A 16,526-nucleotide genomic window follows, 5' to 3' on the forward strand; every position below is an offset into this window, starting at 1 on the left:
TTATTCACACCTTTGAGTGGGCTCTTCCAGATGTTTCTTAAAAAGCATGCCTTCTCACAGTATGGCTCCTTGGGAGGTTAACATAACGGCAAAACAGACTGGCCCTGATCCAGCGTTTTTCTGGCCCCAAAAGAAGCAGCAAAAGGCTGTCCCTTTTGGAGATGGAAAAAGGACACCTTTGCCACTGTGGCGGCACTTTCTGGTGCCAAAGGAGTGCCATGATGCCACTTGCCAGACAGGCAGTGTGATGGTAGCTTGGGGATGGAGTTGGGGTATGCGTTGTGTGGCCGCCATACCCCCACTCCACTCCAGTGCTAGCTCTTTTGGCCGATCAGTTTAGCCCCATAAATTCTGAAGAACAACAGAAAACATTCGTGAAGATTTCATAGACACATTTCAAAGTACTTCCATGCAATCCACCCCGCACACTCAGGTCCTCTGGGAGGAATTTATTGCAGCCTTTAAAGACTAGGTTAACTGCAGCCTCCCAGAGGACCTTTTCTGCAACTGCTCCTGACTTTAGAACGGCCTGCCAGATGAGATCCGTCAAAAAAAAAAATTCTATTCAAGTTAACATTTATTTTACTAGCCGAAGGCCATGACACAATGAGCTTATCAAAAAATATAAAACATTTAACATTTAAAACAAAAGGCACAGAATACAAAGGACAAAAAATGTCCCAACATTTAATGTGCAGTTAAAAATAGTTAACTGTTAAAAATGACAAAAGGAAAAAGAGATACCTTTCCTGCATATTAGTAAACGTATGATATAATCATAAAATCTAATTAATACTTGGCGTCTCCCTGGCAATTTATGGTAATTTTATTTAACTCTCTCTTTCAGTCTTTTTTGCAGCCATGGCAAAAAGAGCCACTCTATGTGTTACATAGTCATTGGTGTCACTCAAAAGGAATTGGACCGAATCAACAATAGAGCTCCCACTTTTGTTTGTCAGCAAGGGTGTTAAAAATTTCTTTCTAGGTCGCTGTACAATGAACAACTTAACAAGTAATGAACAATATCCTCCACCTGAGGCTGACTGCAGATGCATAGTCTGTTCTCAAAAGGCACTTTGTTGTAGCGTCCATCTAGAACCTCAGTAGGCATTAATTGAAGTCGTAGCTCAGTGAAGGCAATTCTTAAAGTAGGCGACTTGAGTTTAGTCAAATATCTGGCTCTAAAATGTTCAATGTTCAAAAAGGAGAACCAAAAGGTCCTAATTGACTGCAGATCTTTTCTTGACTCAGTCCAAAAAAGGAATTCCCTTAATTGCCTCTTATCCATACCAATAACAGTGTTCAACTCAGAAGTTATATTTTTGTAAAAGAATTTGAAAACTTGATTTCCAGAACTGGTTATCGCACATTTCCAAGTAACACAATGCTGGGCGACGATTAATTGGTAGGGTAGCAATATGTTTAAAATATCTTATCTGTGTAAAATCTATTCTTGTTTTAACTGATGGGCAGCCAAATTCAGTGTGCAAAAAAGGTGCAGGAGTTCCATTTGGTAACTTAGACAGCTTCAAAAAAGCTATCAAGACAGATCTCTTCTGGCAGGTCTTTCCTGAATAAAATCACTCAGCTATAAATAAATCCCCCACTTATCTATTATGCTGCCTCTCCTCCCAATAGACCATTTGTTGTTATTAATAGATTTTAATAGACTATATTTTAAATTGTGACAAGTTTCATTCCTTTTTAAGGGGGTAAGATATATTATTATGTAGGGTTTATTATGTATCGTATTGGTTTTGTTTTAAACTATAAGCCGTTTTGATTGCTATTATAATAAAAAGGTGGGCTACAAATAAAAGTTTTATTATTTATTATTTTATTTACATATACATGTGTGTAAACTTTACTCTGAAAGCCAGCATAGTATAATGGTTTGAATGTTGGACTAGATCTCTGGGAGACCAGGGTTCGAATCCCCACTCAGCCATAAAAAACCCACTGGGTGACCTTGGGCAAATCACACTCTTTTTAGCCTCAAAGGAAGGCAACGGCATATTGTCTCTCAACAAATCATGCCAGGAAAACCTTATGATAGGGTTTTTTTATGGTTGCCTTAATTCAAAAACAACTTGAAGGCATACAACAACAGCAGCAGGAAATTTTACACTGTAAAGCTCTGTGATTATTTTGTTTCTCATCCTTCATGTATTTGTAACATTGAAGGCGACTCTCTCACAGCAGTCATCCTGTGTAGTGCTGCCCAAACCTTGCCATGGACTGAGTAACCTTTGAAAACTGTTGTGTGATTCTTACAGATGATAGGATAGGTGATGATGCCATCCGAGGGCAGAGCAGCAACACAAACTGCAGTGTTTTCATAGTATTACACATTGGTGTTATAATGCTAAAACTGAATACAGTGTATGTGATTAAATGTCTTAAAACTAATTAAATATAGTTGTTTGTTTAGCCGCCTTGAGTCCCTGTACCAGGAGGAAGGCGGGATATAAATAAATAGAATAATAATACACCAACTGTTTGTGTATTACACTTTCAAAGTTGTAACCTAAATTTCTGGATTTCAATAGGTTTCAGTGCTAAAAGGCAAAACTATTTCCAAAGTATTTTTTTAAGTTGTTCAAGAAATAAATAAAAGCAAGCTTTTTTAAAAAAAAATTACCATAGCCCCCATGTTGTTGTTTTTAAAGTTACATCTTTTTAACTGCAGAGTACTAAGTTTTCTGTTTCTCAATTAATGGCTGATTTTTAAGAATAATTTTTAAAACACTCCAAGTATAAATACAGTTTGAGCATTTGAAAACTTTCCAAATTTGATGTCACCCAGAGAGGAAAATTAATCTCCCACACCCTGCCCCCAAGAGCCATTGGGAAAGGAGAACAAAATATTGTTTGGCACGCTTCACTGAGTATCTCCCCTGTTATTGTAACAACTTGGGCTCCTTTCAGATGAAGTGTTTATATTAAATGATGCACAGCTCATAACATCGTTCAGTGGTGCACAAGGTATGGAAACACCATGTTTGCACCTGTTCTTCCTGTTTCCTCTGTCCCTTTTGTCCTCCTTGTTTATGTCTGATTTTCTTTTCTTGCAGAGGCCAAACACAAAAATCTGGAGCCATCTCCACCCAATGCAGCAAACATTTTAAAGTGAACCTCTTTCTTTCTGACTCCATTGGCCATTTTAATTTATAGAAACAGAACCATGTGTCTGCAGTCTTGTGCATGCTTTCTTTTAAGCAGTTCCATTGATGAATCCATTTGCACTGTAAAGGCACTATCGAAAAAGCTGAACCTATCAGGGGAAAAGGATTCAGCACCTTGGATAGCTTTCTTTAAGTTAGGTCTAAACCCAGAGTGGATCCACCATCCCACTGACATGGAGGCTCATTGCATTCAGAATCTAAGAATCACTGGCATCCTGTTTGCGACATATTCAGGCATCAAGTCTACCTTATACTTGCATATGTCCTTTTTTGTCACTGTGGAGGTCAGTAATGTATGCCACCCTCTTCCGTGACCAAACCTTTCCCCCAGATTTACTGTTGAGCCATTGCATTCTCTGCACAGCCATTTTGTAGCTGGTGAAGAGTGAGGGGTCTGGAGAAACATCTGGCTTTGTCCCTGTAGTTAGGTACAGAATGATCACGTCACCCACTGAGACCTATGAAAGACATCTGTGATTCTCAGTGGATGATGTAATCATCCTGTGCCTGGCTATGGAGACATGATCAGATTATTCTCCAATCTCCCCACCACTTTCCTCTAGCCCCAGGATGGCTATGGTAGGTTGCAGCAGCCCATTGTTAAGTCCAGGGGGTGTTGAATGGCCAGGTGTAGCATAGTTCCTCAGGTGGAACTATTATGTTATGCTGTGCCAATCAGGTTCTCAGCCATTATGTGATGGGAATAGACACATATTTTCAAACACAGGCGACCAGGGAAGAGGTATAAATCAGGAGGGGAAAATCCCACTTGTAGAATGTGTAAAATGAGTTCCTTCCCCCTTCCTCCAGCAGCCCTTCTCCTGGATGGGCTCCATGATCAGAATCAAGCCCTGCTTGAAGGACTGCAGCTGCAGGCAGACTGCAAGACAAAAATCCCATTTTGGGAGAAATGTGATATATAAGTCTAATAAATAAAATAAATTAAAAAGGTGCAATGGAGGGGAGGGCCCAGACCTTTCCCTGTCAACTTTTATCTCCCACTTTTTTGCTTTAAACCACCATCAGCTCCCATGATTTGCAACAGAAGTCATGTTCTAATGGATGGGTTGTGACACAATCACATTAGACCAGCAGTGGGAATCAGGCAGTCCTCCAGACATTGTTGAACTGCAACTCCCAGCATCTTTCATCGTTGGCTGTGGGAGTTCAGACTGCTCACACATTCAGTTCAGCAACATATGGAGGGCCACATGATTCCCAACCCCAAGGGTAGACTCTTATTTCCAAATAAATATGCATAGAATATAGTCACCTACAGGCAAAAACAGGCAAATCATTATATAACCACCTACTTTCCAGCAGAAAATTCTATGTGTCCAGGTTAGCCTCTTTCCAGGGCTGAACCAGAGCTCATGGAGGGAAGAGGATTCCAAAGAAAGAAATTGAAATGTATAGGAATCATATTCAGCAGAAAAACCCTTCTCAAAGGATTCTTGCTCAAAGGGCCCATGCTCAAAAGGATTTGGCTAGTACATAGTTTACTTTTAACCTCTACTTCCTCTGTATTCCATTTCCTGTATGTGATGTCAGCTCTGCCAATATAATTCTAGTTCAGAAATCATGGGACGGATACAAGAGAAAAGGAACAATGCATGACTGGTTGACTGTTACTAGACCTCTTAAAGATTATTCTCCATTTCTGTTTTAGGTGGCAGGTGACTTTCTCTGGGAAGAAAATGCATCTGTGAATTCAGAGTTTTTGCACACTGGTGCTTTTGGCAAGAGAGAGTGATGATCCGCTTGACGTTTTCCATGTGCTGCTGCTTCACCACCAACATTGCCCTTGTGGCTTGGTTCGTTTTACTGATGGTTGAGAACAGTATTTCATGGAAGCAATGGGTTCCCCGTCTCCGCTTGTCATACCAAGGTAGTAAAGCTGGTCATCATGTTGGTTTTTTGGATTGGTTTTTAGGATTGGAAACCCACAGTATTTAGCAGTGGATTTTAATCTCTACTGAATGATAAAAACAAGGCAGATGTAGGCACTTTCTCTAACCTGGGAGTCTCACGCACATCCCCACCCATACCTTCCTGATTGTCACATCCACTAAACCCAAGCCTTCATCCTGTAACCCTGAGCTGAAAGGTCAGCCTCTCAGTATACCTCAGGCATTTGAACATCTGTGGTTCATTCAAGTCGGGTTCATAAAGACTGAGCAATACATCTGAGTCCTTTTGTTCTGCTCTTTTGTACTGTCCACTCTTAACTGACCTGCAGGTGAACTGTTTGGGACTTTACAGGTGAGTACAACAGATGCACAAGGGGCCTGCATTTTGTTGTGATCCATATGTTTTCAAACACTTCTGTTACTGTGGTTTTGCTTTCCCCTGCTTTAAATTGCAACTTTCATCACTGGAAGAAAATATGATACCATTTATACCACCATGCAGATGACATGTTGATTATGGTAATAATAATAAATAAATAAATAATAAAACTTTTATTTTTATCCCGCTTTTCTGTGATGAGACAATCAAAGCAGCTCACAACACATTAAAATATCCACATTCACAACATCATATCCCAAATTCCCCCCTTAAAACAGGATTAAACATGTTACAATTAAAATTGGAGATTAAAATATCTATTAAAAACACAATAAAAAAATATAACGAGGACAGAGCGGTGGGCTAATACATGATGTGCAGGGCAGTCATTCTGTGGCTGGGCACTTTTATTCAGGAAAAGCCTGCCAGAAGAGATCTGTCTTGACAGCTTTTTTTAAAGCTGTCTAAGCTGGCAATTTGACAGATCTCATCTGGCAGGCCGTTCCATAGTTTGGGAGCAATTGCAGAGGGAGGTAGGAGTTAGTTTGGTTTTTAAAGGCTGCAATAGATTCCTCCCAGAGGACCTGAGAGTGCGGGGTGAAGTATATGGGAGCAGACAATCCTTCAAATAGGTTGGACCCAAGCCATGTAGGGCTTTAAAGCAGTAGTTCCCAACCTTCCTAATGCCGCGACCCTTTAATACAGTTCCTCATGTTGTGGTGACCCAAACCCATTAAATTATTTTCATTGCTACTTCATAACTGTAATTAAATAGATGTTTTCCAATGGTCTTAGGCGACCCCCATGAAAGGGTCGCCTAAGGTTGGGAACCACTGCTTTAAAGGTTATAACCAACACCTTGTACTGTGCCCGGAAACTAATAGGCAGCCAGTGAAGAGATTTTAGGACAGGTGTTATTCAGTCACTCCTAGTTTTACCGGCAACCAGCCTGGATGCCATATTTTGTACTAGTTGAAGTTTCCGGACTAGGCACAAGGGTAGCCCCATGCAGAGTGCATTACATGGTAGTGACTCTTATGTAAAATGTGGCGGCATATGATCTCCATCCCTAGTGCCATAGGATTATATTTGGAAGAGGCCCCAAGGGCCATTAGTCCAGCCCCCTGCTACACAGGAATACACAGGTTTATATCAGTCCCTGAGAAATCAGGAACAAAACCTGAGATTTAGGGATGGTTTCTTGTGATATCACAGAAGACAGAGCCTGGGGAGGTTACAAGGTGACATTACAAGGGGCAGCTGCTGGTGATGTCATAAACCCTGATAAGTTGAGTCTCAGTCACAGATGGGCAAATGTTCAATTCTTTAAAAACCTGAATCTAACAAATTGGGAAAATATACATACCTACAACTTTTCAAGGCAGTGCTCAAGCCCTGAGATTCCCCTCCCCTCCCTGAGGGCCAGTGTTAAGGCAATGACATCTGGGCACCTTAGTGGATGCCCATGGATTCTTGCTATAACTTTTGGTAAAGGTTAGTAATTGGGCTAAGAGAAGCTAGAGGCAAACAGTCAGGCAAGCAGGTACTCGTTTAAGGGAGGTGAAAGTAGCTAGGGAAGCAGGCTGTGGTTTTACTAGGATGAAGTGGCTGTGAGCAAGTTTGAATCAAATGCAAGCCAGGAAGATACCAAGTTTTCAAAATACATGTTACCAACTATTCCCTTTCCTCCACCACCAACCCATTGTATGTCAGCTTCGCACCTCACAACTGCCTGGTTTTAAGCTGATATAATCTATGCATTACAATCTAATTTTTCGTAGAAATGGAGGAGGGGGACAGGAAGAAACCAAGAAGACAGAGTGATTAATGTTGCCTGCGACTGAGGCAGCTATTTCAAACAGATACACTGCCAACCATGACAATGGCTTGTCAAAAGAAGAAGAAGAAAAGAAACTAATCTGGCTTTCTTTGAAAGGAAAACAACCGAGACTCTGTCACAAGACAAAAACGAAGCAGGAGCCCTTCTCCCCAGTTCAAAGTGTTTGCTAGGACCAGGCATGCTTTTTAAAAACCCTCTTCATCTTAGGTCTCCAAAGAAAGGAAGTTCCCAGCCTCTGGAGGTCCAAGGGCCAAGACAGACAATGGCAGGAGGTGTGACTCACGGATATCAAGCCAAGTTCAAGGACACAAGGGATGACAGGGGTTTACATTAAACTAGCCCTTAGAGACGCCCTCCGACCTGGGAGTAGAATAGAAGGGGGAGAAAGAAAGGGACAGATGGGCCTGCCGAAAGGAAATGATAAAATCGAAGACTGGGATTGCAAAGGAAAGATGTGCTTGAGAGACTAAGAGCAAGAACAATAGTATGCCACTGCAACTGAGCAATTGTGGGCGTCATTTTGGAGTGTCAGGGCTACGGAGCACACGTGCAGAAATTCACATAACAGAAAGAAGAGGAAGGGTGACTTTCTTTCTGTGTTTGGAAAGACAACAGCTATACCTCAGAAATCAGGCACGGCCATAAAAGTTTCTCAGATGGGGTTGTTTCTTGTTGGAGTTCTATGTACTTTATAAATGAGTTCTCTGCAGAGGAGATCAGAAACCAAAGCAAAGGCTTTATATATATATATATATATTGTTCCAAATAATGCTCTGATATGTTGTGTTCTCTCTCTCTCTCTCTCTCACACACACACACATACACACACACACACACACAGCATATCCCCATCTAGAAGGAGGCTCATGTCCCAATAGCCATAGTTCATCTTTCTGTTGGACAGGAACATAGGCATGGTGGTGAGTGTATTAGATCACACATCCTATGGCTCTACTACTTTTCCCTATGGAAACAGAAACTGTGGAAGAAGCCAAGAAAAAAGGCCACAAAGGGACTGTCATCTCCTGCTGTAGCTCAGGTCTCATCTTTCATAGATGCATGTGAGGAGGGATGAGCTGAACAGATGCTCCTTGTGAATGTGCTTCTGCAGCTTGTCACTAGCCAGGGGAGGATAGAGCTGATCCCGGGAGCAGCACTGTGTCTGCACATGGGTAAGGGGCATTGTGCAAGGAGATACTAGATACCTCCTTGAACAATGCCTCCCAAAGTACATATGCTGCCATAACCAGGGACTATCCTTGCCTATGTTACAGCATCACTCATTACTTTTCATGACTTGCATGCTCACTTTTTCCATTTAATCTGAGGAATGATTACATAATGGCATAGACTCTGAAAAATATCCCCCACAAAATAAATCTAAAATACCTGAAAATCTCCTTTACAAGTAACCAGGAAAAAGTACTCAATATGCACACCCCACAGCACAGGAGCATTACCCTGACTCATTACATTCCTTGTGAGAAGTTACTTTGTTACAATGTCATTACAAAAAATTAAGTACAGTAAGGAATAATAAGCCACTTTGGTAATTATAGCATCCCAGATCTGCCTCTTCCTGGCCATTGCCACACTAGCCCACCATTCTCAGAGCCTTGTCTTTGAGTGCGTTATTCTATGGCTATGTATGTGGGGGTGGTGTTTTCCAGTGTATAGACATTATGCACCTATGTATCTTCCTAATTCATTTTGTTAAAACAACTGTTTTCTTATTCTGTCTACGCTCCTTAAACTGCTCATTTTAGAATCCACATCACATCCAAGGATGTAGGCAATTTCTCTAACTTTGTGCAAATTCAGAATTATTTTTTAAAATACAATTTTAAAAACCCAACCTAGTAGGAAGGAGCCCATAGAAGTGAAGAATATGTAGGCTTTAGGATTAGAACAAAGGTTCAGTGAGAATAAATGCAAGTGAATTGCTGGTCTGGACATATATCCAGCTCTGCTTGTTCAGGTGAGGCAGACTCCAAGTGTGATGGTCTTATCACTAGGGAAATGACTGTGCGCTCAGAGATACCATGCTGAAAATTAATCCACAAAGGCAAACAGAGAGTCTTCTTTGAGAAAAACATTGAGAAGTTACTGGTCAGTCCACGCTTACCTTTCCTCCATATCAGGCTCCATATCAAGGAGCAGGGGAAGAACTATATCACATCATGAGAGTTGCTTAAATATTATAATGGCTCCTGAGGTCTGGCAGATGTTATTGCTTTAATCTGATTGATTACACAAGATGAGGGGGCATGCATGTTTGATGCCTGAACTACAGTATCCTTTGACCTAAATTTACATTGTCTGTGGGTTTGTCCTATGGAAGAAAAGAGGTCAAGAGATCAGGGGGTATCAGTAGTGAAAACAACAAGTGGGACTCTTACAGCAGATGTGGCACCCATATAAAGAATTGCCTTAGTGTAATCTGCATTTGTATTATGTCTATTAACATTATCACTGTTTTAAGAAAGAAAGAAAAAAGCTGCAGAAATGACCTGTGAGGAAGCAAGAGCGGGGGATCAAGCTGACTTGATCAAATTTTCTGAGTTTTTATTATTCATGCTTTTGACGAATACTGGGTTTTGAATTCCTTGATCTACAGTGTAGCATCTAATGAGCCAGGCAGAAAGGCTGGATAGACCAGATCTTACACTTTTGAGAGAGAAGTCTCTAAAATTCTTGATAAAACAGCCTTCATCAACAGCAAGTACATGGGGAAATCTAAAAGAAATGGAATTAATCATGTAGGTAATATTAAAAATAGAATCTGTCAATCAGTGAGTCTGGATTGGATTTCATGGATGCTGGCAAGATGGGGAACCTGCATGTGAGTTGGAAGAACTAAGACATATGATAGTCATATGCTTGTTTACTCACAAGTATGTCCTCTTTCTTCTGGTAAATTTGTGCAAGATTGCTGCCTACTGCTTGTTTTTATTTATTGTGTTCATGGAGGAAGGAGGATTCTCTTGTGAGTGATCATTCTTGTAGATTTGAAAATGATCAGGTTTTGTCCCCGTTCGTCTCTAGTACAAACTCTCTATTTCTTTCTTTCCATTCTTCACCTCTCAGATCTGCTGAGATCAAACAACTCCTGGCTGTTACTGGACTCAGAGGATGCCCTGGCATTCCAGTCACTTCTTCTGGATGAAAAGAGGGCATGGCTGATGGCAGGTGCCAAGGATCATGTGTTTTTGTTCCACCTAGACAACCCCAACACAGAGCCTCAAAAGGTCAGCCATACAGAAGAGATTGTTGCTTTAACAATATATTACAGAAAAGTTAGAAGGGCTTGATTTTTTAGTATTAGGTAACTAGTACAATAACCTATGTAAAGCATTGTGGGTTGGCAAACACAGCTTGGAGGAGCTGTTTTGTTGGACTACAAATCACAATTTGGACTGGAGTTCAAACAGTAAGTCTTCCAGTTTAAAGGCAGAGAATGGAGCTTATTAGATTCTGGAAGACATCTGGTCTTGCATTTTTCTCTATTCTGGTCCCTTTTCATCATAGACACTTGACTACATTAAATATTGAGAGTGTTCCTCTTTGGGAGATGAAAAGATATGTGTACCTATGCTATAGCAGCCTAGACAAAAGTGACTTAAAATACTTGTGACAAAATATCTGTAATTCATCCTAGGGCTGCTGTGTATGTAACCTCAGCCAGGTTTCAGGTACTTAAACACAGATTCAGAATAGTCAGCTAACAAGTGCTAGTGCTTGGCTGTCAAACTGTCACAAAGTGCGGAAAACTCAAGTCAGGTGTGAACTAGCTATGTAGCATCCCTATGTAACATGGAAAGATTTAAAAGACCAATCAGAAACAGCTTCCTAGATGGCTGTACACTTGCTTCCTTTGCACTACCTGGCTCTTACATAGAGAAGCCTGAAAAGCTACAGTACAGGTCAGTGGGAGACAGCCATACACAATTTTAATACTGAGGTTGCTTTGAAAATGTACCAAGTGCATCCCCACAAATATGACCAAGGGTATGTCCACACTGCATGATTATAGCACTAGTTCACCTCTTAGCTAGTTCCACTTTACCACTTTAACTATCGTAGGCCATCCTATGGACTCCTGGCTTTGTGGCCTGCTGAGGTACTTCTCTAGTGCACTCCCATTCCTTCACAACACTATAAAACTCTGGATTCCATAGGATGGAACAATTGCATTAAAAGGGGTTTTAAAGTGCCAGCGTGGTGTAGGCATTTGGGTATTGGACCAAGACTCTGTAGACCAGGGTTGGAATCCCTGCTCAGCCATGGAAACCCATTAGATGGCCGTGGGCAAATCACACTTTCTCAGTCTTGGAGGATGGCAAGGGCAAACCTCGGAACAAATCTCGCCAAGAAATTTTGCCATGATAGATTTGCCTTGAGGTAGGCATAAATGACTTGAAGGCATACAACAACAACAACAACAACAACAACAACAACAATGCACTATATTTCTCCAGTGTAGATACACCCCTGGACTGGGATCAGCAGAAATGCCTCTTTCTAGTTTCCAACAGAAGTCAAAATGGCATATCACCAGTTGGTCAAGACTTCATGTCAGTCACAAAGCTACCTTCTCTTATTTTCAGAGCAGGACGGTGCACAGCAAAGCATGTGGGACTAGGGTCGCAAAGTTATCAGTCCACAGGCAATGCAAGCACAAAGATATGGGGTGTGGGGAGAGAGACTACAGCAGAATTAATGCTGCAGTAGCCAAAATCCCTGTGCCCAACTCATGTTCACACTCAAGCCTAAAGCCATTTTACCATCAGAGCAAAAGCCTTGATTGTGTGCTTTTTCTTTTCTTTTCTCCAGATTTTCTGGCCAGCTCCTAGAGAGCAGAGAGAACACTGCAGACTGGCTGGGAAGAATCCTGAAGTACGCATGTCTGGCCAAAGTCTCCACTAGTGTTGCCAGGTGTTCAAAGTAGCAATAAGGGAATAGCAATTAGCAAAAAGTAGTCAAAATTCATGACATGCAGGGGTGGGGACAATTAGGAAGTAGCTATTGCGAAGTTTGTGTTCTGTCTTAGTACTGAATGAAAGTACTGGTTTCTGTTAATTTAACCATGTCTTTCTCTGTAAAATTAATATGTTGTCCATGTTCAAAAATTACCCAATGTACCTATTTCTGTCTTTATGAAGGGCCCAGACCCCAAATATGGGTGGTGGTTGTTCTTTGTCATCTTGTTTAGTCTGTAATCAAGGAAAAAACCACCCAGCCCTATTTACTTTTTTAGTGTTTTAACTATTGTGTTTTTAACTAATGTCTTGTATTTATTAATTGTTGTTGTTCCCCACCTTGATCCAGAGGGAGAGATGAGTAAATGCATTATTATTATTATTATTATTATTACTTCTTCTACTACTACGTCAATGACTACAAACTTTCTGGCCCTCAATAAGGGGCATTCCTCATAATAAGGGCTACCTGACAAACCTAGTCTTCACAGTTTAAGCTGAAGAGCTTTCCAGAAGTTCAGTGGTCCCTATTAAAAACATTGGATTTGTACAGATATTTATTTCTATGAAACAACACGTGGGACCTCTTTCTCACAGCTTGCCTGGCCTCAGGCCTAGCTCAGCAGCAGCAGCAGCAGCAGCAACTTGATAAATATATGAACTTTCAGAGGTGGGTGGATGGGTGTGCTGCTTCAGGCCATTTCATTAGTGGGGCTAGTCTCAAAAGAAAGGTCATTCTACCATAAATGGAAATGGAAACTTTGTATTTGCCCCCAACCTCAGAGATGCCAGCATTCATGGAAGTTGAGGTTCAGTGACATCTGGGGGACCACATGAGCCACAGACCTTCATTGGAGGCAGATCATAATGACAGCCCGAGAAGCAGAGATTTTCTTTGATGGTGGGAGACATAGGGCAAAGCAAAGCTCTCAAGTAATTGTGGTCTCTTTGACTCTTTTCTAGACAGAATGTGCCAATTTCATCCGCTTTCTCCAGCATTTTAACAGCAGCCATGTCTTTGCCTGTGGAACAGGCTCCTACCAGCCCATGTGTGCCTTCATACAAATCAAAGCTGAGGTGAGTTGCACCAGAGGAGTTACATTACTTTGAAGGAACATGAAGCAATTGTTTCAAACACCAGATTCAAGATGGGTTGTTCTTTCTTTGTGTGTGCGCATGTAAGAACAGTGGGAATATTGTTGAATTTTCCTAACAAATGGAAAGGTGAGCATTAAATAAAACTCAGAGGAAAAATACCACCCATTTCTTTGCAGGAATACCAGACTAGGCAGTTTTCCATAATAAATAAGTGGGACGTTCATCCACTGTTCCAGCTCCAGTTAGAATGTGCCCTATGTTTTTGCACTTTTTGCTGACATTGCACAAACACTCTGTGAAGATATCTTGTATCAATAGGCAATTTAGGAGACAGAGTCATTTATCTTCTTTTAGTATTCGTAACTCCCTCAATAGCATTCTGCCATTGCTAGTAGCTCCATAATAAACTTCCTAACATTGGATACAATCCTGTAATTCTTTTGCTTGAGTCTGTTCCATTAACCCTGGTCCAGGCACACAGGATACATCTCGCATTTTGCTGCAGAATTCAGACAGAAGAGAACTTACAAAGTAGGATAATTATATTGTCACCTGAAGAGTTGTAAACAACATTCCTGAGTTTCAGCTATCTTCTATGTAGTGTAAAAAGGAAAGTCGGGAAGAGAGAAATCTAGCGGCACCTATAATACTAACTGGTTTATATTTTAGCATTAGCATCATCTGTTTCTCTTTCCAGTCTTTCTATTTATTTTATTTTATTTATTTTTATAGAACAACAACTTGTAAGTCCCATATTGTATGTCAAGGAAGGTTAAAATGCTCTGCAACTAGTTAGGGGCTATTCTAATTTCTAATGTCCTATTTGTGACCATTTATCTTCTTTCAGAAAGACTGTCGAAGGAAACTATGTAAGTTTCTTTAAAAACCTGTAGCTTTAACATCACTCTCTCAGTGCAGTGAGATCTACAAATGCTCATGCTAAAATATAAATCAGTTAGCCTTAAAGGTGCTAATAGTTTTCTTTCCCCCTCCCTTCCCCCCTTTTATGCTTCAACAAACAACAAACAAAATGTTAACTCTCATTAGATTTTGGAATAAATACAGTAGAGATGTGAAGGCCCAGGAAAAAGTTGGGGGGGAAATCAGGGGAAATGTGTGAGTTTGTTGTGTTTTTCTCTGAAGCCTTTCTTTTACAAGAAAAAATCCTTATGGCCTGTTGGCTGAAATAAAGATTATTATTATTATTATTATTATTATTATTATCAGAAAAAATGAAAAATGGATTATGGAATATTTTCTTTTAGAACAACAAATAAAATGTTTATGATAAGATGTTCATACATTTACTTCATCCACATTATTTCTAAAAGTTATGTAGCACATAGAATTACCAGATCGTTGTAATTCCTGGTCTTGGTTCCCTTTTCTCATTTACTTTTATTAGAATTGGTGCTTTGTATCTACCTACATAACAATGTTGTTGAGAGAAGACATAGTAATTTTGGCCACTATTCTTTATCTGTCACTTACTTAAATATACAGTGGACCCTCAGTATTGGCTGGGATTTGTTTCCAGGACCACCACCCCTCCCAGTGGATACCAAAATCTATGCATGCTCAAGTCTGGTTATACACAATAGTGTAGTAAAATTGTGTCCTTTATATAAAATGGCAAAATCAAAGTTTGCTTTTTGTATTTATTTATGTGTGTGAATATTTTCGAACTGTGGTTGGTTGAATCCATGGATGCAAAATCCGTGGATACAGAGAGCAAACTGTATTTAATTTAGTTACCTCTCTTAACTTAACTAAGTAACCTCTCCTAGCCTGATCACCCAATCCTGATAGAAATGTCATTCCCCAGTGCTCCAATCAACAACAGAATGGATTCTCTTCTCCTCGTGCATTTTATGTCCAATAAAGGGGGAGGGGAGTCACAATTGTGGCAATAGTTTGAAACCAGTGACTAAGTAGAAATCAAGAATATGAAATTATTATGGATTAATAAAACTAGGTAACTGTGGCATATTACTGATCACCACTTAGGCCGCACCTGCATTGCAGAAACTATCTAGTTTGACACTATTTTAACTGCTGTGGCTCAATGCAATGGAATTCTGGGAATTGTAGTTTTGTGAGACATTTAACCTTCTCTGTCAGAGAATTCTGGAGCCATAGCAAACCACAGTTCCCAGAATTCCATAGCACTGAGCCATGACAATTAAATTGGTGTCAAACTGGTTTATTTCTACAGTGCAGATGCAGCTTTAGTCACAATTGTATCTGACCTCCAGCCTACTTTACTAGGCAACGGCTCAGGAGAAGGAGTTGCATTCTGCCAGTGATCAGCACATGGGTGAATGATGTTTCCATCAAACTTGGGGGGGGGGGTGGATTAAGAGAGGTTACATAGTTTAGTAGCTGATACAGAATACCGGCCTTAATTTATTTTCCAATGTTGATGGTTCCTTCCATATTTATTTTGCCTGCTCCTCGTAAAATGTAAAACCAAAGTGGTTTCTTACAGTTCAGAACATTTTACCTCTATATATGAGAAAAATAAAATAAAATTTTGCTTCCAGCATAGCTTTTGCTTGAAAAGTCTTCTTGTCCCTCTGTAGGGACTGGGGACACCAACTATGCAGCTGGTGACATACTCAGTAGAATCTGGGAGAGGCAAATGTCCCTACAGCCCTCATGAGCCTTTCACAGGGCTGCTTGCAGGTAAGAGGTTAATTAATGAGCACAACCTAGGCCAAGGGGTACCGTATTTTCTGGCGTATAAGACAACCCCCAACTTTTATAATAAAAAAATAGAGTTTAGGATATATTCACCGTATAAGGCTACCCCTCTTCCTCAGAATCCGGCAGCCGGCCGTGCACGCGCTCGCCGGCTTCAAGAGGCCTCTGGAGGCCCCTTAGAAGTCTGCGCGGGGCTGCCAGCTCCCCAGGCCTCTGGAGGCCTGAGAAGCCAGTGGCCCCGAGAGTGCGCACGCCGGCTTGTAAGGGGCCTCCGGAGGCCCCTTAGAAGCTGGCACGGGTCTGCCTCCGGAGGTCTGAGAAACCGGCGGCCAAGCACGCACACCTGGCGTATAAGACGGCCCCCGACTTTTGACCCAATTTTAGAGGGTCAAAAAGTCGTCTTGTATGCCGGAAAATACAGTATACTTTTGT

General features: G+C 40.9%; 1 protein-coding gene across 2 annotated transcripts in view; it reads left to right on the plus strand.

The window, feature by feature from the left end:
• LOC149321591 (semaphorin-3D-like) overlaps positions 1-16,526 on the plus strand; it is a 58,188-nt gene that overhangs the window by 13,146 nt on the left and 28,516 nt on the right. For both annotated transcript variants that reach the window (XM_089525024.1, XM_089525033.1), the window contains exons 2-6: positions 4,855-5,073; positions 10,402-10,562; positions 12,148-12,210; positions 13,257-13,370; positions 15,974-16,076. In XM_089525024.1, the coding sequence (XP_089381150.1) occupies positions 4,938-5,073; positions 10,402-10,562; positions 12,148-12,210; positions 13,257-13,370; positions 15,974-16,076 (577 nt within the window). In that variant the 5' untranslated portion in view covers positions 4,855-4,937. The remainder of the gene's footprint in view (positions 1-4,854; positions 5,074-10,401; positions 10,563-12,147; positions 12,211-13,256; positions 13,371-15,973; positions 16,077-16,526) is intronic.

Source organism: Sceloporus occidentalis, unplaced genomic scaffold, assembly GCF_023333645.1.
Source record: "Sceloporus occidentalis isolate IW3139 unplaced genomic scaffold, rSceOcc1.0.p SCAF_1, whole genome shotgun sequence".
NCBI lineage: Eukaryota > Metazoa > Chordata > Lepidosauria > Squamata > Phrynosomatidae > Sceloporus > Sceloporus occidentalis.